At 44.3% G+C, this 23,297-nt stretch overlaps 1 protein-coding gene across 1 annotated transcript in view; it reads right to left on the bottom strand.

Moving 5' to 3' along the window:
- Nucleotides 1–23,297, bottom strand: part of VPS37D (VPS37D subunit of ESCRT-I) — a 63,255-nt gene that overhangs the window by 3,314 nt on the left and 36,644 nt on the right. Inside the window, exons 2-3 of the mRNA XM_077480624.1 lie at nt 14,798–14,969; nt 7,244–7,326 (exon numbers count right to left, since the gene is read on the bottom strand). Coding sequence (XP_077336750.1) covers nt 7,244–7,326; nt 14,798–14,969 — 255 coding nt within the window. The remainder of the gene's footprint in view (nt 1–7,243; nt 7,327–14,797; nt 14,970–23,297) is intronic.

Here is a 23,297-nt window from a genome sequence, read left to right as displayed (position 1 = left end):
GCGGCTTTTGTGCTTTGTGAGTGAGAGTAGACAGAATATATCAGATAGGTTAAAAGTACAGTTTTTGAAGAGCTTTCAAACCCAAGTTGGGGTTAGGTTATAAAATAAAAAGCCCAAGCTTTGAACATCTCACCGAGAACTGTTCAATCCATCATTCAAAAATGGAAAAAAGTATGGCACAACCGCAAACCTATCAAGACAAGGCGGTCCACCTAAACTATTGGGCAAGGAGAGCATTCATCAGAGAAGCAGCCAAGAGGCCCATGGTAATTCTGGAGGAACTGAAGCAATCCACAGCTCAGGTGAGAGCTGTGCATCTCTGCAATTGAGAATCTGTGGCAAGATCTGAAAATTGCTGTTCACAGACACTCTCCATCCAATCTGACAGAGCTTGAGCTATTTTGCAAAGAATGGGCAAAAATGTCACTCTCTAGATGTGCAAAGCTGCTAGAGACATACCCCAAAAGACTTGCAGCTGTAATTGCAGCAAAAGGTGGTTCTACAAATAGAAGGGGCTGAATACAAATGCACGCCACACTTTTCAGATATTTATTTTTAAAAATGTTTGAAAACCATTTATCATTTTCCTTCCACTTCACAATTATGTGCCACTTTGTATTGGTCTATCACATAATTAATAAAAATAAATGTACATTTTTGGTTGTAGCCAAAATGTGGAAAATTTCAAGGGGTATGAAAACTTTTTAAAGGCACTGTAAATCAGCAATACCCTAAAACAATGGCATTTACTAAGGAATGAAAGGCAAGCAGCCTTTGTAAAAGATTTGCATGAGAGAATATCTGACCTATATTAATACTCCATGCCAAATGCTGATCCAGACCAGACTGGAGAAAGGTCAGAATATTATCCACAAAGCATTCCTGGGTTGGAATTTTCTTGCTTCACACAATGCAAAGAGCAATCATAAACCTTGCAAGAGGTGGCTTTCCTAGCCTTTAGGAGTATAAGAATAACGGAATTAAAGAGGCCCCCTATCTGTTAGAACAGTCATGTCATTAAAGGCAGCAGCTTTGAAGCAGGATGGTAAATCAGGTCTTAGGACAAAAGATCCATGTGATCTCAAAGAGCCCATGGACTGTCTGCCAGGAGTCTGATGAGAGCGAGTACCACATCCACCTAGGCCAGTTCATTGCAATGAGTATCATCAAAATATCCTCCATCTCAATCCTGCGCAGTAGACAAAGGTTCAGTCTGGTTTTGCCCGCCTGCGACATAAGTCTTGAAACACCTCTGGGTAAGAATACTATTGTGCAGAGTCCAGATATTGATGAGTGAGGAAATCTGACTGCCAATATTGCACGCCTGGAATGTGTATATCAGACAGGGCTGAATCATGAAGTTCTGACCAAGCCAGAATCTGATTGGCTGCTTTGAGACTTCTGGTTCCTTCCTGATGGGTGATGTATGCCATCACCGTAGTATTGTCAAACTTAATCCAGGTTAGATGGCCCTGCAATCAAGAGGGCCAGCATTGAAGGGATAACAGAATCGCTTATGACTCCTGATCAGGATATGAGCTACCTCTGTTGACCAAGTTCCCTGCATTGAAAGGTTGTCCAGGCCTCCTACCCAGACGGGCATCCATTGTGAGAATCTTCCAGACATTGAAGGATTTCCTCATTTCCAGGGCTAGATTTGTGAGCCCCCAGGCCAGAGAAAACCTGATCATGGGTGTCAGGCAAATCTAGAGACAGTTATTTATTGTCCCATACAGCCAGCGAGGTTGATTTGCAACAATCTGGAGTGCAATTGGGCATACAGAACTGCCTCAAAGGAAGCTATCAAGCCCGGAGCCCTCACACAAGCAGAGAATTGGACAGCTACAAGACTGGGAGCAGAGAGTCAGACGTTTGTCTTGCTAAAGAAAAAAAAACTGAGTAGTATGCAAGATGAGACCTAGATGCTCCAAGCACTGACTTCTGGAGGTGGAGTTCAAACTGATTGTCTGAACAGAGTCTGAACAGTTTATTAGATATTGACTGATAATTGTCAGCTGTTTTCTCGTAGGAGGTCCTCCTGATATCTGGCTATTGGTATGCTCTGTGCATATAGCAGGACTAGCACAGGGGTTAGTGCCTTGTTGAATATTATAAGTGTAGTGAACAGATCAAAGGGAAAGGCAACAAACTAGTAGTGATACGTGCCAACCGCCAAAAGTAGTCATTGTTGATACAGTGAGGGAAAAAAAGTATTTGATCCCCTGCTGATTTTGTACATTTGCCCACTGACAAAGAAATTATCTGTCTAAATTTTAGTGGTAAGTTTATTTTAACAATGAGAAACAGAATAACAACAAAAATATCCAGTAAAACGCATTTAAAAATGTTATAAATTAATTTGCATTTTAATGAGTGAAATAAGTAATTTGACAAAACATGATTTAGTATTTTGTGGCAAAACCCTTGTTGGCAATCACAGGTCAGACGTTTTTGTAGTTGGCCACCAGGTTTGCACACATCTAAGCCCTTGTACACATGGTCGGACATTCCGGCGGACCGTGTTGTCGGATAATCCGACTGTGTGTGGGCTCCATCGGACTGTTTCCATCGGAATATCCGACGGACAAAGTTTTAGAGCTGGGCTATAAAACTTTCCGACAACATGATCCGATCGGACTTTGTCTGATTGTGTGTAGAGAATTCCGATCGGACAAAGTGCCACGCATGCTCAGATCAAATTCCTAGACCAAAGCTATTGGCTACTAGCCTGAACGTAGTCCCGTTGTAAAGAAATAACGTCATCACGTTCTGAACGATCGGATTTTCCGACAACTTTGTTCTACCGTGTGTATGCAACACAAGTTTCGGACAAAATCCGTCGGACAAAATCTGACGGATTTTGTTGTCGGAATGTCCGACCATGTGTACAAGGGCTTAGGAGGGATTTTTTCCCACTCCTCTTTGCAGATCCTCTCCAAGTCATTAAGATTCTGAGGCTGACATATGGTAACTCGAACCTTCAGCTCCCTTCACATATAGTCTATGGGATTAAGGTCTGGAGACTGGCTAGGCCACTCCAGGATCTTAATGTGCTCCTACTTGAGCCGCTTCTTTGTTGCCTTGGCCGTGTGTTTTGTGTCATTGTCATGCTGGAATACCAATCCACAACCCATTTTCAATGCCCTGGCTGAGGGAAGGAGGTTCTCACCCAACATTTGACAGTACATGGCACTGTCCATCATCCCTTTGATGCAGTGAAGTTGTCCTGTCCCCTTAGCAGAAAAACACCCAAAAAGCATAATGTTTCCACCTCCATGTTTGACGGTGGGGATGGTGTTCTTGGGGTCATAGGCAGCATTCCCCCTCCTCCAAATACGGGGAGTTGAATTGATGCCAAAGAGCTCTATTTTGGTCTCATCTGACCACAAAGATTTCATGAAGTTCTCCACTGAATTATTCAGATGTTCATTAGCAAACTTCAGATGGGCCTGTACATGTGCTTTCCTGAGCAGGGTGACCTTGCAAGCGCTGCAGGATTTCAGTCCTTCACAGCATAGTCTGTTACCAATTGTTTCCTTTTTGACTATGGTCACCAACTACACTATGGTGTAGTTCTGGGCTGTTTCCTCACCGTTCTCATGATCATTGAAACTCCACAAGGTGAGATCTTGCATGGAAGTCCCAGACCGAGGGAGATTGACAGATATTTTGTGTTTCTTCCATTTGCGAATATTCGCACCAACAGTTGTTACCTTCTCACCCAGCTGCTTGGAGATGGCCTTGTAGCCCACTCCAGCCTTGTGTAGGTCTACAATATTGTCCCCAAAATCCTTGGACAGCTTTTTGGTCTTGGCCATAGTGGAGAGATTGGAATCGGATTGATTGATCCTCTGGACAGGTGTCTTTTATACAGGTAACAAGCCTAGCTTAGGAGCACTCCCTTTAAGAGAGTGCTCCTAATATCAGATCCTTACCTGCATAGAAGACACCTAGGTGCCAGAAATCTTGCTGATTGATAGGGGATCAAATACTTATTTCACTCATTAAAATGCAAATCAATTTATAACTTTTCGAAATGCATTTTTCTGGATATTTTTGGTTTTAATTCTGTCTCTCACTGTTAAAATAAGCCTACCATTAAAATTATAGACTGATCATTTCTTTGTCAGTGGGCAAACGTACAAAATCAGCAGGGGATCATATACTTTTTTCCCTCACTGTAGCTTGAAAAATCCTTAAGATAGCCTCTTCTCAGGTCCCTCTTCTGTGGTCCTGGCTCCTCCCCCCTGTCGAGTGCCCCCACAGCAAGCAGCTTGTTATGAGGGCACCCGAGCTGAGTCACAGCTCTGTGTGTCCATTCAGACACGGAGCTGTCATTTGGCTCCGCCCTTCTCTCTCCTAATTGGCTAACTGAATTTGATTGACAGCCACAGCTGTGTCTCAGCCAATCAGGAAGAGAGTCCTGGATGTTGGAGGGACTCGTGGACATCCCTGGACAGAAATGGGGCTCAGGTAAGTATTAGGGGGGTGCTGAATGCATTAAGATAAAAAACCTTTTGCCTTTACAACTCCTTTAAATCTGTCTTTAGAAGCACCAAAGAGGCTGTCTCAAGTGGCTTACACAGTAAGCATTTTTGTACTTCTGCTCAGCTGACCAACATTTAGGCCAAAAGAGTCCTCCACATATGTAGGAGGAGCTTCAACACAGTAATGTAGGACAACAGACAAAATCAAAGGATCATTTCAGATCATTCCAGCTTACTTAGACATATCCATGGTCCAAACACCCAAGGTCTGATAAATGGACAAGACAGAAAAGGTGAGATGCAGAGCCTGCAAGGGAAAAGAGGAACTTGGAAAGGGTTTCCAGTCTTTTTCATCCGGGTCTTTAAACTTCTGAATGTCCTCAACAGGAATGGATAGAGTTTTGTTAAGGTAAGAAATGGTCAGGTCCACTTCTCCTCAAAGGGATATTGTTTAGAAAAATGCTTGAGAGAGAAAAATAGCTTGGGAAGAGAGGACCAATCACTATATGAAACTGGCTATAGTAGAGAATGTACTTTGAGCCTTGACTGATAACTTTAGTGAATTCAGATGCAGGTTGCTCTAGACATGCATGCACTGTGTCAATAAGAACCTAAATGATATCTTTAAGCCTAGGAGTTATGCAAGTAGACTTAATTTCCTCAGGCAAAAATAATCAAAAAAAAATAGGGTAAACTCTTCATCATCTTCAGCTGTGGGTGATGGAAAGGCCCACAGGACCAGCTCCCTTGCACTTAAGTACATGTAATAAAACGGAGGCGCAAGGGCACAAGAATCAGTAAAAAAAAAAAAAAAAAAACATTTATTGGTGAAAACCTAGCACACTTACATAAGAGTTGTGCAGAAGGGTAATGTGCGTGTACCTCCAGGTGTGTGGCAGTACACAATTCCTTTCTGCACTCTGATCTGAACAGAGGCAACTCCATTGTAAGAGTGCTAGGTTTTTACCAATCAATGTGGTACTTTTTAAAATGATTTCTTCCCCCTTTCAACTCTGTTTTCGTACAGATACTTATACTGAATCGTCTCACATCTGTATTAGAAGCTGCAGGACCAATTTTTTCTGCTTTGCCATTACACCAAAAACTCTCTTGGATTGATTGTGAGTGCTTACATTGAGCACTGAATATATTTATGTGCATTTACAGTACATAAACAAGTGTTTTGTTCCCTTGCACATATGAACCACCACCACATACAAAAGAAAAGGTTGCATGACCTTCTGTGACTAAGTCATTGTAGGTAGCAGTGAGGAGGACTGATTCTGGGACCCTCAGGTAAGCCAGCAATGATCTTTCTGAGGTGAGAACAGGAAAAGAATGCACGCATACACAGGGCAGTGAACTTACTGCAGCTTGTCGTAGCAGTGGCCTGGAGAGCGCCCTGCAGCTAAAGGACAGCAGTAGGGTACAGGAAAGTGCCAATGCAGGACCCAGTGAGAAAATCACATTCTAAATAGTCTTTGCCCCTCTGGTGGGCATGCTCCCAGGAGATTGGGTATCTGGAGAGCACCGCACGCAAATCCCAGTGCCCAAAGGTCACATTAAATGCAGACCCCGCATTGTCAACATAGCCGGCCCAGGTACAGCCTGCAAGGCAGGGGGTTCTCTTGGCACTGCAGTTAATGAAGAATCCAGATTAAAAAAATGTTGTTGTTTTTTAAAGGTAAAAACTGAAGCCTGTGGGAGAGGTTATTCTTGTTGACCAATGTTTTTTCGTTGCCAGCGTCCAATTCTCCTAAACATGGAAGTATAACCCATACATCTCAGAATTCCTCCTGACTTTGTGTCTCTTAATCAATGATTAAGAGAAGTGTTTTGTGCGTTTTTTTTATTTTTACTATTTCATAAACTTATTTGTAGATCTTTTCATGAAATGAGAATTGTGTGTAAGAACATTCAACATAAAATGTGCTAGATCATTGCCTCAGCATAAACCAGTGATTACATTAAAATATTTTGTTGAATAACTTTGCTTAAATAAATATCCCATTCCATTTTGGGAAAACATCAATCGTGTATACTGTACATGTATAAATCTAGATCCTTTACTATTTCATTTCCAAGATGGACAAATAAAGCCTCTCCCTTATAATGAAGGAACAAGTAATCCTGGTCACCTTTAGGTTTCCAGTGTAGTCGTACAGAACAGCAGAATTAGATAAGTTATCCTGGGCAATAAGACCCAGAGAAAGACGAATACAGAATGTGGTCATATGCAATGTAGCATCTTTGCCTCCGACCCATCTTTTCAATGGACATTGATATGTATTGCAAAAGGCACATAAAAGCCACCCTATCGGCACTGAAGCATCTTTACGCCTCATTACTTTAACTGACATTGATAATGACTGCAATAGGCACAGAGAAGCCACCCCATTTGCATTGCAGCATCTTTGCCCTCCCCATTTCTTTATTTGACATTGATGCAATAGACACAATAAAGTAACAAAATTGATTTTCACTGCCATGGCCTGCTCCATCAGACACTAGCTGCCTACAATTTCATCTTCCCTTGTAAAGGACTAGCAGGTACACAGCTTTGACCAAATACACTATTCCCCTATTTACTGTAGGGCCATGAATGGTGCAGCTGGGCACCCTGCTCATCCACCAGGCTCTAAGATCCTGGCTACAATTTGGCACTGAGAAGACTTGATCTTCCTTCGGACATGTCCTGCACGAAACACAATTATTAACAATTACATTTTGTTACTTTTACATGAAATGACACTGACCTCACATTCTGCCTCGGTACTCTGCAGCTCCTCCTGCAGGTGGCTGAGTGCAACATGTGGATTACATTCCTGCAAGAGGCACTCTGGAAAAGAGAAAGAAAAAATGATTTTCTTTGGTGTACTGTACTGAGCTTTTACACTGGCTCCAATGACTCATTTCTATTGATCACATTACAAAACATTTGGCAGACTTTGAGGGTGATGTGCTCTCTACAAGAGGAGGAAATAGAAGTACAACGCAGCCGAAGAACTGACCTACTGATTTTTCAAATATAATGCACAGGGGGACTTTATCGAGTACATATGTAACATTTATATTTTATTAATGCAGCTCCAAGGTTTTCCCCTTTCAGATACAAGTAAAAAAAATATTACTGTGAACTGTAGTGAATTAGTACACTTTGCAGAGATAAAGTACATGCCCTAGGATTACTATCCTGATTCTGGTTTCACTACCTAACAAGTCAGTGACATGAACAAGCATACACTGTAAGAATACAACCTTTCAGGATTTCATTGGCTACTTGCTTGTTATTCATTTACTCACTAGGTAGTAAAATCAGGTCAGTTATACAGCTGAAATTTAGTTTTTAGTTTTTTTTTTGCTATAGCTACAGTCACATAACATACCTGTAAAGAAGCATATCCCATGCCCCCAAAGGCTGATGGTTTCTATTGTAATCTTCTCTCCAGTGATGCACAGTCCTCTTCACAACATTGAACTGCCAGCACCGAGAGGGTAAATCACTTTGGGTCTATTGTTGAAGAAAGTCCCAACAGGCATCCACCCCTTTCTGTCCCCTCCTTCATTGATAAAAAGTTTTAGCTTTGCTTTGACAATATGTAATGTTCTGTGAATGGGGGAAAGGAGGATGAATGATGGGATCCCCTCCATCAATTCACAAAAAGTGCTGCATTCTGTAAAAACAATGTAATACGGTAACTTTTATCAATGGAGGAAGAGAAAGTCTGTTCGGACTTTCTTCAATGTACTTCAGTTTTAGATCCAAAGTTATTAACCCTCTGAGTGCTGGAGCTTCAGTGTTGTGAATAGGACCAGGCATCACCGGAGATAAGAGTTCCACATGAACCATCAGCCTGCAGGTTGTGGAATAAACATTATTACAGTTAGGTTATGCTCAGTTGTAGCAATAAATATTTACCTAAACCTAAAGCGGTGTTCCACCCAAGAATGGAACTTCCACTTTAAGTGCAGGTGACCCCCCGACATGCCACATTTGGCATGTAATTTTTTTGGGGGGAGGGAGTGGATACCCTCTTTTTAGAGGCATCCAGCTCCCACTTCCTCCCAGGGTTTCGTGGAACCAGAAGGAAGATCACCTCTCCCCCCTCCCTCCCTGAAATCTTCTGGGACATGTCACAGGTCCCAGAAGATTGCCCGGCCATTCACATCCATCAGCGCGGCTCGCGCATGCACAGTGGGTGCCCGGCTGTGGCTACACACTGTAAGAATTCCGGCTCCGTGGAGGGGAGGGGGGAGAAGAGCAGGCTTAGTACGCCCGCACCGCTGGACCATGGGGCAGGTCAGTGTCCGATTATTAAAAGTCAGCAGCTACACTTTTTGTAGCTGCTGACTTTTAAGTTTTTTTTGGCGGAATTACGCTTTAAGCTTTAAAATCTGGGAGCCTATATGTTTGAAAACAATTCACCATGGGTATCTCCCAGATCCCTTTCCTGACAGGTTGTCTGTGAAGTTTATTTATTCAGGTCATGTATACCTAGTAGTAGTTAAAGAGGAACTCCAGGCTCCTTCAGAAAAACATAAAAGTCAGCAGCTACAAACACTGTAGCTGCGGACTTTTAATATTAGGGCACTTACCTGTCCAGGCATCCAGCAGTGTCCTCATCTGAGCCAATTCTTCAATCGGCTATCGAGTGCTGGCACCGCCATCTTGACTAAGGGAAACCAGCAGTGAAGCCTTGTGGCTTCACAGTTGGATTCCTGCTGCACTGTGCAAGTGGGCTGCAGTCTTTTGGGACCTGTGAAGTGTCCCAGAAGGCTGCTGGGGAAAGAGGGGGAACGAACTTCCGTCTCAGTTTGCCATGGCCATACATGTCAAAACCAGATACCCGCTCCCCCCTACAAAAGGTGCCAAATGTGGCAGTGGAAGGGGGGCAAGCAGACAAGCAGAGCTTCCCCTTCTGGGTGTAGCTCTGCTTTAAGTGGACTTGTTTGTAATGACGAATATATTGTTGCTACTCACACAAGTAGCTTCTTCAGCTGAAAAAGCTATTTGGCCAAGTAGCTGAAATTTCAACATTACAAATCCAGTTGAATGTCACTGCTACTGGGCATCCAGACAGGTTCACTTTATTTATTATTTTATTACAGGTACTATACTAATTTACGCATCGCGTTACACATATATTGTACATTCACATCAGTCCCTTACCCTCAATAAGTTTACAGTCTAAGGTCCCTCACTCACATTCATACATACACATATACTAGGGCCAATTTAGACAGGAGCCAATTAACCTACCAGCATGTCTTTGGAGTGTGGGAGGAAACCGAAGTACCCAGAGGAAACCCACGCAGGCACAGTGAGAACATGCAAACTCCAGCCAGGTAGTGTCGTGGTTGGGATCACTTTAACATTTTCTTCTCACACAAGAGCATGAGAAAATAACACATGATCAAAAAAGTGTTTTACAGAACGTACAACATTCCATAGCAGCAAAAAAAACATTCTATTTATCATATTATTTAATTCAGAGAAGCACTGATTTGTGTAAAATCGGATTTGTTGCTTCTGGCAAATGACTAGCAAAAGATGTCACTTAAATGTAAACATCCAACTGGTTGCTCCGAGCATCTTTAAACACTCCAGGTATTTGTGTACACTTGTAGATGAAGAAAGTTTGATCTTCCACAATAACTGAGTTTCTTAATCCAGGTATGGTACAAATAATGCAGGGCTTACGCATTTCAGCGTGTAGTCTTAATAATATGATTAAGGAAACACGCCAAAACACGTTATTTTGTACTACACCTGGATTAATAAACTCATTCATTGTGGAAGATTGAGCTATCGGCCTTCTTTCATCTACAGGTTTGCTCAAGTGTTAGGAGAACAATCGAGCTGCCGACTTTCTTTCATCTAAATGTTTTCTATTATATTTATTTTTTTGTACACTGACCTATAAGTTTATTTCCTGAAAACCTTTGATGACTGTAGCACATGTGGCAAACACAAGGCCCACAGGCCTAATCCGGCCCAATAGGCTATTTCATGTGGCCCTTGCACCTCTTCTGCAGCTGCAGCACCCCACTCGTCTCCACCGCCACCTGGTCTTGAGAGGACAGACCTCCTCTCACCTCTCCATGCAGCTGCAGGGAGGCTCGTCTCTGCCCCGTTTCAGCAGTCGGCAACAGAGGAGAGGACAGAACTCCTTCTACAGATACTGTGTCTCTCTGTGCAGCTGCAGCACCTCGTCATCTTGGCCTCCCCTAGACTCGGCATTGAGCAGACTCCGGCAGATGACTTTAGCCCTCCTCTGGTCCTGCACCAAACCTTGCACTTTCTGCTTCCAGCTCCACCCCCAGCTTCTTCCTGACAGCAGCACATCTTAAAGGTGGTGCACTGTGAGGTAAGGGAGGGTGGGGGACTCTTGACATCTGGTATAAGGGGGAGGTGCTCTGGACATCGGCTTATAGTTGAAAAGAAGGGTCGCACATTGCTGGTATAATCCACAATAAACTTTACTGGAGACTGCTTAGACAGAACTCAGAGGCAAATATAACTGGCCCTTTAAGGTCAACCATAATGCTGATGCAGCCCGCAATGAAATTTATGAGGTAGACACCCCTGATGTAGAGGGTAATAAGCTACTTTGCAGGGCATAAGTATAACCTGAAACCTATGCCTTTAGTCAGGGTAACAAATGCACTTTTACAAACAAAAAGAGCAGGGGCACAGCTGCACTCGTCAGGGTGCCAACTGTACACAATGTTTCAACTAATATAACAAATCTAGTAGGAAGGGTTCTGATAGCCAATACATACAACACAGTGGTATTTCCATCCATGCAATGAAGAGTTTAGACATAAGAATAATTGAACCATGGTCAAGAATTCTTTAGCTCAGAAGCTGTTAGCAAGAATTATCAGCCAGTAGCCATTCTTAGCTTTGTTAGCCCTGGTGCTATGCCACTAACCCTCTTCTTCAGCCAGGAATAGAGAAGAGCTGACTTGCTCCAGCTTCTAATGCACATTGCAAGAAGCTGTGAGTAAGCTATTCCAGTACAGGAGAGGAGCACAACTTTGCAAGAATGAAGGCAAGGCTGGAGTTTAACTTTAAAATTGTACTTGCTTCCTAGCTTTTCTCTGCTCTATTTAAAACTTACAAAAAACTTGGCTGGAGCTGAGCTTCAAGTCTCTTGAGCTTCTCTATACTATTCTTCACGAATGAGTCTTCTCAACCATTGTAAGCACAGGCAACCCTTAGGTGATCTGCATACTTACATTCTGTTTATTTGTCTCTTGGACAATTAACCCCTATCTATTGTACTTCTCCAACAAGATGCCTCAACACCCCATGCCTGTCCATATCCTTTAAACAGTAAGGTTCTGGGGACTAGGAAACTTTTAAAAGTGGACTCTACAAGAAGACAAGAGGTTAATGACAATTGCTTCTGCCCTTTGACTACCTTCCACAATATATTAAAATACATTAAATTGGCAATGTGCATGTCATGAGAGAAATCAAAGGACTGATGTTGCTTACGATAAATGCTTGAGGGTTCCCACAACATGTTTTGCCCCACCACCCAGGGCTTAATCATGGACTCCACACAGATGAAACAGACGGTACATACCTACAGAAATCTCCAACTCACACAACTCAATTATGGTTGTGATGAGAAAGAGCAGAACAAGTATTCATACTTATTCAAATATTTATATTAACTAAATGCCACCCATCTCTAAATTTAAAGAAGAGTTATGGCCAAAATTATTTTGGCCCTACTTCTCCTATGTATCACAGGAGTGCAGTTCGTTCTGCACTCATGTGACCCGTTTTTAACGGACAGCCGGCTAAAGCCCACTGTAGGCTTATGTCACTCAGCCAGTCCAGGCTCTAGATTGATCCTGACTTTATAGTCGGGATACACCCAGGTGCCTGGACCGGCAGCTGGCTCAGCCGCTCAGCGAGCCACTGGGTGACTGAACAAGCTGCTCTCGCCCTATTGGCAGTCTGGAACTCTAGCGAGCACTGGAGAGTGCAGAGCAGAGAGCCAGTGACTGACAGTCACTGCTCTCTGCTGTGAGTGGAGGGGAGATCTGAGCAATCAGTGGTAATTGGTCTTTACTTTCACAGCAGCTTTTTTTCCAACTTTAATGATTGAGGCAGCAATGGCTACTTTCATTTTTCTCTGAACACAGGGTCACAATAAAAATTAGCCATAGTCCTCTAAAAAGGCACATTTTTAATATGAATGGTACTTGGCTACAAAACTAAGGGTTAATCATAACTATATACAAAGCAGTGTTTCCACTCACTAGCTTAAAGGAACACTGAAGGCCGGGGCTATTTTGCCATATGTGTCCCTTTGGAAGTCAATTACACTCACCATGTTAATTTTGATGTAAAGAAGTTGAGGTTGGTGTGTGACCCTTGATAGCAAGGTGTGTAAAAAGAGAATCACACAAACTTTAATATATCTTGATTTAAAATGCTTACTTTACTAGCACTTAAAGTAGAATTGTAACCAGGCAACATACATTCACATATTTACTTACTGCTTAATCACTTGAGCACTGGAAAGATTTTACCCCCTTCATGATCAGGCCATTTTTTTCTATTCGGCACAGCTCTGTTACTTGCTCAGTCATTTAACACTATACCTAAACAAAATGTATATATTTTTTTCACATGAATAGAGCTTTCTTTTGGTGGCATTTGATCACAACTGAGTTTTTTATTTTATGAGATATAAACTAAAATAAGACCGAAAATGTTGAAAGCAAAACAATATTTTTTACTTTCTGCTATAAAACATGTCCAATAAAAAAAATGTTTAAATCTAATTTCTTCATAAATTTTGTCCAAAATTTATTCCGGTAAAAGTCTTTGATGAAAAAAAAAAATCCCAGTGTATATTGATTGGTTTGCATGAAAGGTATAGCGCCTAAAAACTATGGTGTATATACGGTACTGGAATTTTCATTTTTTTATACTTCGAATAGCGGCAGTGACTGTGATAAAGCGGCAGGCAATCTGACACTAACTGACACGCTGGACAGAACTGACTAACTTCCACTGACATTAATACAGTGATCAGTGCTAATACTATACACTGTCACTGTACTAATGACACTGGTTGGGAAGGGGGTTAACATCAAGGACGATCAAGGAGGTTTAATGTGTGCCTATGTGTAATGTGCATAAAGTGTGCTGCTTTTACTTCTAGATCTCTAAGTTTCTCATCCCTGCAAAACTGACAGATCACTCCATCTGTACAGAGCTCTATGTTGTCTAGTAACACAGAGCTCTGGGCTGTGATTGCACACAACCAATTAGCAGCTATCAACCACAAATCACTGTCCGGGACTTGCTGAGAGGCTCCTGCTGTGTACAATCACAGCAGGTGGCGGGCATGCATGCATGCACCCTAAACCTGGAACTATGCAGCAACGTATGGGTACGTTGCTTTGCCTACAGCAGCCGCTCGCCCACAGTACATTGCTGGCAGGCAGTCGACAAGTGGTTAAGGTGTAATTAAAGGCAAACTTTTTCTTTTTTTTTTTTTTTTTTTTTGGGCATTTCATAGAGCTGCATGGGGTTAGAAGTTCTCTCAGGTTTTTATTCCCGTTTGTGTCCCTGGAGCTGGGTTATCCAGAGAAAGTAAAACAGACGCTTTAACTGCAAACTTTGGAGGATGAACTACTACCCAGTGGCTGCAGTTACACTGGTCAGTAAAGGCTTAAATTAAAGTATTTTTACTTGTTATGAACAAGCAAAAATTTGAATATGAGAATCAGGGTTATTGCACATTTATACTTACCTAGAACCGAGCGATCTAACACCACAGATGGCTTGGTTCCCACAGCTCCCTGAGCAGAGAGCAGTGATTGTCAGTCACCGCTCTCTGCTCTCCCCCCTCCTCACTCAGTGGAGGATTGGGCTGTAGAAAAGGCTTGAGTGGCCGGGTCAGGCTCTCAATGGCTTGTTGAGAGGCCGAGCCAGGTGCCAGCCCAGGCATTTAGGCGGATTCCAACCCCAGTGTTGCGATCTTGCCAAGCCTGGTCCGGCTCTGTGACGTCAGCAGACAGCAGATTTCAGCCCACTGTCTGCTGAAAACAGGTCACAGGAGTGCAAAACGAACTGCACCCCTGTGATCCACAGAAGTACAGCCACCCGAGCTTTGACTGTACTTTTCCTTTAAGAAGAAGAACACAAAATCAAATTTGATGTGTCATGAAGACATGGACAGAGACACACAAAACTCTGGATGACCATTCCGAACTTATATAAAAATGACAAATTTTGTACATCCTTATGCAGAGTACACATAGAGGACATTACTTACGGATTTTTCGTAGTTTCCCACGACAAGATGCACACGTCTCACGTAACAGCTGGTACTTAATTGCCAGATTGGCCTTCCCAGTTTCCAAACGTGGGCGAAGAGACAAGTTTTTCTGAGCAAGCTCAAAGTTAGAAGCCAAAGAAATTTTCCTCTCCTCTTGGAGTGCTTGTACCTGGGTGGGAGGTATGAGTTACAAAGTACAAGATGCAGGCTTTAGAAACTGAATAGAAATAAATATAGGTATAAACATTGTATGAAAATGGGAGAAAAGTAATTTGGCACAAAAAAAACAACACATCATTATACATTCCCATTAGATAGACAATGGATGGACTATTTAAATGCACACAGATTTACAGGAAAATATATCTTACTCTATATTTAGGACTATATAGAGTGACACCAAAATGCATATATCTGCACCTGACCCGGAACAGTATTTGCAAGACAAATGTGCTGAGGTCAATAACCCAACTCATTTGGCTTCATCTTGCTGGAATATAATGATCGAAGGATCTACCATTATTTGTGTCCAAAGCCATAGGTTCATGAGGGCCGCAATCCAAGTTCAGTTGCTATGGCAACTTGGAATGCCAAGCTAGTATTGGAATCTGTAACACGTTACTTTTACTGTATCCTTACCTTGTATGCTTATGCAAAAAGTCAGATGGATTTAACAGTTCCTCACTAAAGAGGCTCTTAACGACAGACTTCTTACTGGATCACAACAAGAAATCATACTGTAGCTAAGTACTACAGCCATGACCCCCCCCCCCCTTTTTTTTCTGCCCAGCCCCTGGATTCATGCAATGAGCTAAGCAAGAAGTTCTAGTATTTTCACTAATAATTGTTTCACAAGAGGCAGATTTTGCAGAGCTGCTACCTTTCAAACATACAGTATCTCACAAAAGTGAGTACACCCCTCACATTTTTGTAAATATTTTATTATATCTTTTCATGTGACAACACTGAAGAAATGACACTTTGCTACAATGTAAAGTAGTGAGTGTACAGCTTGTATAACAGTGTAAATTTGCTGACCCCTCAAAATAACTCAACACACAGCCCATAATGTCTAAACCACTGGCAACAAAAGTGAGTACACCCCTAAGTGAAAATGTCCAAACTGGGCCCAAATAGCCATTTCCCCGATCCCTTCCGAGTGTCATGTGACTCGTTAGTGGTACAAGGTCTCAGGTATGAATGTGGAGCAGGTGTGTTAAATATGGTGTTATCACTCTCATTCTCTCATACTGGTCACTTGAAGTTCAAAATGGCACCTCATGGCAAAGAACTCTCTGAGGATCTGAAAAAAAATATATAGTTGCTCTAGATAAAGATGGCCTAGGCTATAAGAAGATTGCCAAGACCCTGAAACTAAGCTGCAGCACGGTGACCATACCATACAGCGGTTTAACAGGACAGGTTCCAGTCAGAACTTGCCTCGTCATGGTCGACCAAAGTTGAGTGCGCATGCTCAGTGTCATAGCCAGAGGATGTCTTTGTAAAATAGACGTATGAGGGATCAGCCTGTCAGTTCTCAGACCATACTCCGCACACTGCATTAAACTGATCTGCATGGCTGTCATTCCAGAAGGAAGCCTCTTTTAACCACTTGCTTACTGGGCACTTAAACCCCCCTCCTGCCCAGACCAATTTTCAGCTTTCAGCGCTGATGCACTTTGAATGACAATTGCGCGGTGTGGTAGTTCGGAATCTCCAATCCTGGGACCGGGTTTTGGGAACAGCCAGAAGTCTGGCTGGATGATTGCACAGGTGGGTCTTGGGCTTAAAACAAAGCCAACACCATGGTTCTGGGCTCCACCCTCCCGAGGAGTCCAGGCGTGCAAGGGAGAAGAAGTGTGCATGTCTGCACAGGTCGGTCTGTCAGAGCAGACAGAGGGTCCAAGCTTGTGGGCTGAAAGAGAAGCTGTTAAAGAGTGCTGAGGTACTGGGTGTACAGGAACTCTGTTAAAGAGCCAAGAGGGCTGCAGCAGAAGTCTGAGCAGCAGTGCTGCTAAAGAGAGCCAGGTGGCTTGGTATTTTTGGTTCTACATACATTACTGCTGTGGAAAGCTGAAACCCCTGTGTGGGCAACTATTTTGTTATCTGACTTTTCTTTCTTTAATAAAAGTGGGCCTACGAGCCCTTAAACGACATCTGGTGTGGATCCAGCTCACTGGTAAGCTCTACCTTTAAGCTAAAATAACCCCCAAATATTACAAGTGGTGGAGAATGCGGGCAGAAGACGGTGGAATCCGGGTCCTTGCTCTACAGTAAGTTCAAGTCAGGAACTATTGGCTGTGTGTGGAAGTGCAGCCAGGCAAAAGGCATTGCGTGTTGCAGGTGGTGTACCTGTGAATGAAAAGTCAAATTTTTTTTTTCTCTTGCTATGAACTGTGTTTGTGTGTATGAGACAGCACAATCAGTGTGTGCAATGTGCAGGTGAGGAAAGCTTGCACGAAGAGAAAAGCAACTTGCTTTAAAAGAGACACTTTCATTTTCCTGGACGGTGTAAAGTTGTTCTGGAGTCTCTAAGTATGGGGCGGTCAAAGCTCTTAAAAGAAGCCAGGTTTGCTGAAATGAGAGACAGAGCTCTGTGGTTGGAGGGGATGTTACCGCCCGAACGAGCCCCATACATACCTGATCAGAGTTTATCAAGGAGAAAAAGGGCTGGGGTTGTCCCTAGCAACCCTAGTGCAATGAGTGCACAGGTGACTGTTGTTATGGAGAGTCCACCAGCATTTGAATCTGCAGTGGATTGGTGCAAGCGGCATTTAGCAGCACTGAACCAAGCTACAGAGGAAAGGAAGCCAACCCTCAGTGCAAGGGGAAAGCCGCTGGATGTCCATAACTGGAAGAGGGCTGTTGTTGCCCCTGGCAAAGCTGCTGCAGTTAAAACAACAGCTATTGTGAAAGATGTGAATGTGTCACAGCATGAGATGGGATCCAGCAGAGAGAAGCCCATGCTATATGCAAGGAGAGAGGCTGATCAAAGGCTGAGGATGAGAGTGGTTGCCCATAGCAACGCAGAGGAAGCCAGTCGGGCTGTCTCTGTACCATGGGCTATGTCTAATAAGGATCGTGGAAAGTGGCTTAAGGAGGAGCCAATTTATCATGTTGGAGAGAGCCAGCAAAGTTCTGCTGGGAGAGTGCGGTCTCCCATGGCAACCGGAGTGAAATTTATGCCTGAAAGGAGCTGCAGTAGAGGTTTGGTTCAGCGTCCCCACAAAGAGGCCTGTGCATTCCGGCCAGCTGGGAATCACCAGGAGAGAATCGCTTTGGAAAAAAATCGTCCAGTACCATGCCTGGAATGTGGCCAGCTGGGGCATGGCAGGTTTTCTTGCCCTAGGTTGTGGAATACGGCTGAAGATAATGTTGCTGAGAGAGTTTTGTCTGTAGGACCAGATTCCGGTGAAAATATGTTTGCAGTCACCCCTAGCAACAAGAAGTTTCCTGTTGTGCCTGCAGGTGGTGCTAAACAGTGGGAGATGCCTGCTGTAGTTTCATCCCATGGCCACCAGGAGGAATTGGCCAGTAAAAGTGCAGCAGAGGACTGGTGCATAAGACAACGTACTCAAATGAAGATGGTGACACCAACTACTGCGGTGGGTAAGACTGTCTTTAATGAAATGATGGCTGGAACTGCTGATTTCATGTATAAAAGGACTGGTTACGAGACTGTCCATGATGATGTGAGAGTGACCCCAGTTAGTGGGGCCACTGAATGTGCACTTGAGAATGACTTTTCCCTATATAGTGGGAATGCAAGGGTTAAAATCCAAATAGAACCTGTGTTGATGACTAAAAGTGTTGTGTCTAGTGACTATCAGGCTCAAGTTGACCATGGGCTAGGACAGCCTACAAATGCGAAAAATGCTATAAGTGTTACTGTTAATGAAAAGTTTAATGCTGTTGGGAAAACTTTTGCTCTGAAAGAACCTGGGGTTATCAAAAATGGGCCGTTGCCTGTAGCAACTGGTGGTAAGACAGCACAGTTGTCCACAGGAATCTCCAGGGAACTTCATGTGTTGGAGTCAGAGGTTGCCCTGGACAACTGCGATGTCACTCTGGTGGGACAGAATGGAACTGTACCGTGTAATGGTAATGTGTTAGTGCAAGCTGCTAGTACTAAAAATGTGCAGGTAAATGGTAGATTAACACAACCTGTGGAAAATGCAAAGGTGTGTGAGGCTTATGAAATGCAAGCTGAGAAAGGTGGTGAATATGGTGTATTGCAACCTGTGCTACCACAGTCTGACATGATTTACAATGATTGGTGTAATGATTTTGCAACTAAGCCAGTCTGTTCTTATGTGTCTCCTTGGGCAGATGGATCGGTGCTGAGGAGTACCGCAGAAGGGAGCGCACATACAACAGATTGGGATAGTTGGAGCAAAAATCTTATCTCCCTGATAGATGAGGCTTTTATGCACAAAGATAAGGTGGACACGGTTTCTGCTGGGCCAGCAGGAGGGGCTGCAGAACAGCTTGTACCTGAGGGCGCGATGGCTGCTGCAGGGGTTAACCCTGGTGAGCAGGATGAACCAAATAAGGGCACAGCAGAGGCATTGTCCGTGACCCACAAAACTGAGGTTGGCATGGAGTGTCAACGTGACGTTGTCACTAGTAATGTTCTGGAGCAGTTCACTGATGCTGGGCCTGAGAAGTTGTGTATAAGTCCAGCACCTGGCAGCGCTCTGGTGGAGCACCAGGCTGTGTTTACCTCCAGCCGGGAGGAGGTTCCGTTAAACGTTGCAACTTTTCAAGTCTCAGCAAGTGAGTCTCTCTGCATCCCCAGTGTCATGAAAATCCCCAGGAAGGACTTAGGTCTGGAGTCAAGGGCCTGGTTATTCACCAAAGCATTAAAAGAGATGCTTGAACTTTGGGATGTACAACCAATCTATACTAGTGTGTCTCCTCCACAGTCTGATGGTCCGGTACTGCGGAGTACCACTAGGTGGAGCACTTTATGGCAGGCTGTACAGAGCAAAGCAATACAGGACAGGAATGATTTATTCCTAAATTTGCTACTTTTGTTAAAAGTTGCCGCTACGTATGCTGCTAGATTAGCTCCAGAAGAAATATTTGAGACAGATATTGGAGAAGTTGAAAATAAGCCTAAAATGTCTGTGGTTACACCTCCTAACAGCCAGATGGGAAGCATTTCTGCTGCTATGGTCCAGTGTGGTGCTGGTCAGTTGTTGGTGAAGGGCGTGTATACTGCACCAGTAGAAAAACCACATGAGGTGGAAGGGCCATGTGTGGACCTGAAAGCAGCAGAGATCCTGACCAGGGCTCAAACAAAGGTGGTTAAAGAGACTGGGGTCCCCAGTCCAATGGTTGGTTTAGGTGACAAACCTAATAAGGTCCCCGGGACAGGGGAATGGGCAAGGAGCGTGATAAAAATTGTATGTGGATCAGACCAGAGCTTGCCTGTTCCGGTGGATAAAAATACAGATGGCATCAGAACGGGTCAAGTGGTAGGACAGCTGCCTGCAGAGTGGGTGAACCCAGGAGAGGTGGCGTCCTGTGAGGTTCCTGTGGGTGATGGCGGCCCTCCAGTATGTGTGCCCTCTGCAGACTCTGCCCTAGCAAATTTTGAAAAAAAAGGCATTGGTGACATGTGCAACATTGAGAGGTCTAATGTTGGTTTGAATATGTCTGTCAATGATGAACCAAATAATGTGTTAATGGTACATGATAATGTGGTGTCCAAAGGTACAGGTAAACCTGGTAATCAGTTAGTGACTGCTGCGTCAGGTACCAGAAATAAGAGGTGGGTTTCCGTTCTAAACACTATAGAAATGGGCCCCCTACAGTCTCAGAACAGTACTGCTGAGAGAGTTTTGGGGAAACCTGGGAAACTGAAGCGTGGAGGCAGAAGGGTTGGTAGAAAGACCAACGGGAACCCATTTAGATTTCAGGAGAGGAAGTGCTTATGGAAATTCACTCGGAAGAAAAGTTGGGAAGGTCGCATCAAAGCTCATAGCAGAGTGACAGTAAGGCTTAGAGGGAGACCCCAAAGGAGGCATTGGGTGGAGTTCCCCGTTAGGAGAAGCGAGGTTGGACAGGAGGGTACTTCTGTAAATGGTATCTGGCACAGAGGTGCCAAAAGTAACTTGGGTGTTCCGCCCTCTGGGTCGAAACAAAGGGGGGGGATATGTGGTAGTTCGGAATCTCCAATCCTGGGACCGGGTTTTGGGAACAGCCAGAAGTCTGGCTGGATGATTGCACAGGTGGGTCTTGGGCTTAAAACAAAGCCAACACCATGGTTCTGGGCTCCACCCTCCCGAGGAGTCCAGGCGTGCAAGGGAGAAGAAGTGTGCATGTCTGCACAGGTCGGTCTGTCAGAGCAGACAGAGGGTCCAAGCTTGTGGGCTGAAAGAGAAGCTGTTAAAGAGTGCTGAGGTACTGGGTGTACAGGAACTCTGTTAAAGAGCCAAGAGGGCTGCAGCAGAAGTCTGAGCAGCAGTGCTGCTAAAGAGAGCCAGGTGGCTTGGTATTTTTGGTTCTACATACATTACTGCTGTGGAAAGCTGAAACCCCTGTGTGGGCAACTATTTTGTTATCTGACTTTTCTTTCTTTAATAAAAGTGGGCCTACGAGCCCTTAAACGACATCTGGTGTGGATCCAGCTCACTGGTAAGCTCTACCTTTAAGCTAAAATAACCCCCAAATATTACAGCGGTCATACAACACTGTACCCAAATGAAATTTTTATCATTTTTTTCCCACAAATAGAGCTTTCTTTTGGTGGTATTTAATTCCAGCTGGGAGTTTATTTTTTGCTAAACAAACAAAAAAAGATGCAAAATAAAAATAAATAAAAAATAATGTTTAATAGTTTGTTATAAAATTTTGCAAACAGGTAATTTTTCTCCTTCATTGAAATGCGCTGATGAGGCGGCGCTGGTGGGCACAGTTAAGGTGGCACTAATAGGCACAGATAAGGTGGCACCGATGAGCACAGATAAGGCAGTACTGATGGGCACAGATAAGGCGGCACTGATGGGCACGGATGGGTGGCACAGATGGGCACCACTGATAGATGGGACTGATGGGCACTGATAGGTGGCACTGATGGGCAGCACTGCTGGGCACTGATGGGCGGCACTGCTTGGCACTGGTAGATGACACTGATGGGCACGGATATGTGGCACTGAGGTGCAGCACTGTTTTTGCGGCAGATTGTGGGCACCGATAGGTGGCACTGTGGGCACTGATAGATGGCACTGATAGATGGCACTGTGGGCAATGATAGGTGGCACTGTGGGCACTAATGTGTTTCACTTTTTCCCCTACTTAGGTGGCACTGGCAGGGGGCAGGTGGGCACTGATGATCTGGCCGTGATCGGCCGTGACTGATGTCCCGATCACGGCCGCCGGTGATCGGCTTTATTTTTTCTCCTCGCGCTGCCAGCGCGAGGAGGAAAAATAGCCGATTACCGGCTCTGTTGCGATCACATGATCAGCGGTCATTGGCTGACATCTGATCATGTGGTAAGGGGTCGGGATTGACCCCTTGCTCCGATCCGTGATCAGGCAAGTCTCATAGACTCGCTGATCACAGAGCGCACCGCATGCGCCCCTCAGGGAGCGCGCAGGCCGCTCGTGCACGGGACGACGTCAATAGACGTAGTCCCGGCAAAGCAGGTCTGCGCTGTAGCCGTCACTCGGCTATAGCGCGGATCTCTAGAGGTTAAAGATGATGCACAAGAAAGCCTGCAAACAGTTTTCTGAAGAAAAACAGACTAAGGACATGGACTACTGGAACCATGTCCTTTCGTCTGAGGAGACCGATATAAACGTATTTGGTTCAGATGGTGTCAAGTGTGTGTGGCAGCAATCAGGTGAGGAGTACAAAGACAAGTGTGTCTTGCCTACAGTCGAGCATGGTGGTGGGAGTGTCATGGTCTGGGGCTGCATGAGTGTTGCTGGTGTTCTTCCAAGAAAAGTCCCCGGATAGTGTCTGCCCTGTACTGTGCAGGCGCAGCACTGAGGACAAAGGAGACGCAGAAAGTCTCCAAACATGAACAGCTGTTCATGAGCTGTACACAGCGCCTGTGCAATTAAGACTACATTGTGCCACATGCTCCCGATGCTTGTGCAACTCTGCAAGGGGAGTTAATATATGTTTGAAAAAGACACCTTTCAGTTGTGTAAACACGCCCCAAAAAGACATGTAGTTTATTGATAAAACCACCTCGAAAACCAGCCCCAACTTATCAACTCTGCCCATCATTGTAAAATACGGCCTCTTCTGTAGGCACCTGCCCCTACACCCACCCCTTGCAGAGTTGCACGAGCATTGGGAGCATGCAGCACAATGTAGTCTTAAATGCGCAGGCACCATGTACAGCTGTTCATGTTCGGAGACTTTCGGTGTCTCCTTTGTCCTCCATACTGCACAAGCGCTGCACCTGCGCAGTACAAGGCGGACACTATCTGACCTTTCTCGACAAGACACCGGCACTGGGGAGCTACAGTTCATTGAGGG

This window comes from Lithobates pipiens, unplaced genomic scaffold (genome assembly GCF_037356315.1).
Source record: "Lithobates pipiens isolate NorthernLeopardFrog02 unplaced genomic scaffold, aLitPip1_a1.2 Scaffold_16, whole genome shotgun sequence".
NCBI classification, from domain to species: Eukaryota; Metazoa; Chordata; class Amphibia; order Anura; family Ranidae; genus Lithobates; species Lithobates pipiens.
Note: the sequence above shows the minus strand (reverse complement) of the source record. Positions and strands in the feature narration are given on the sequence as shown.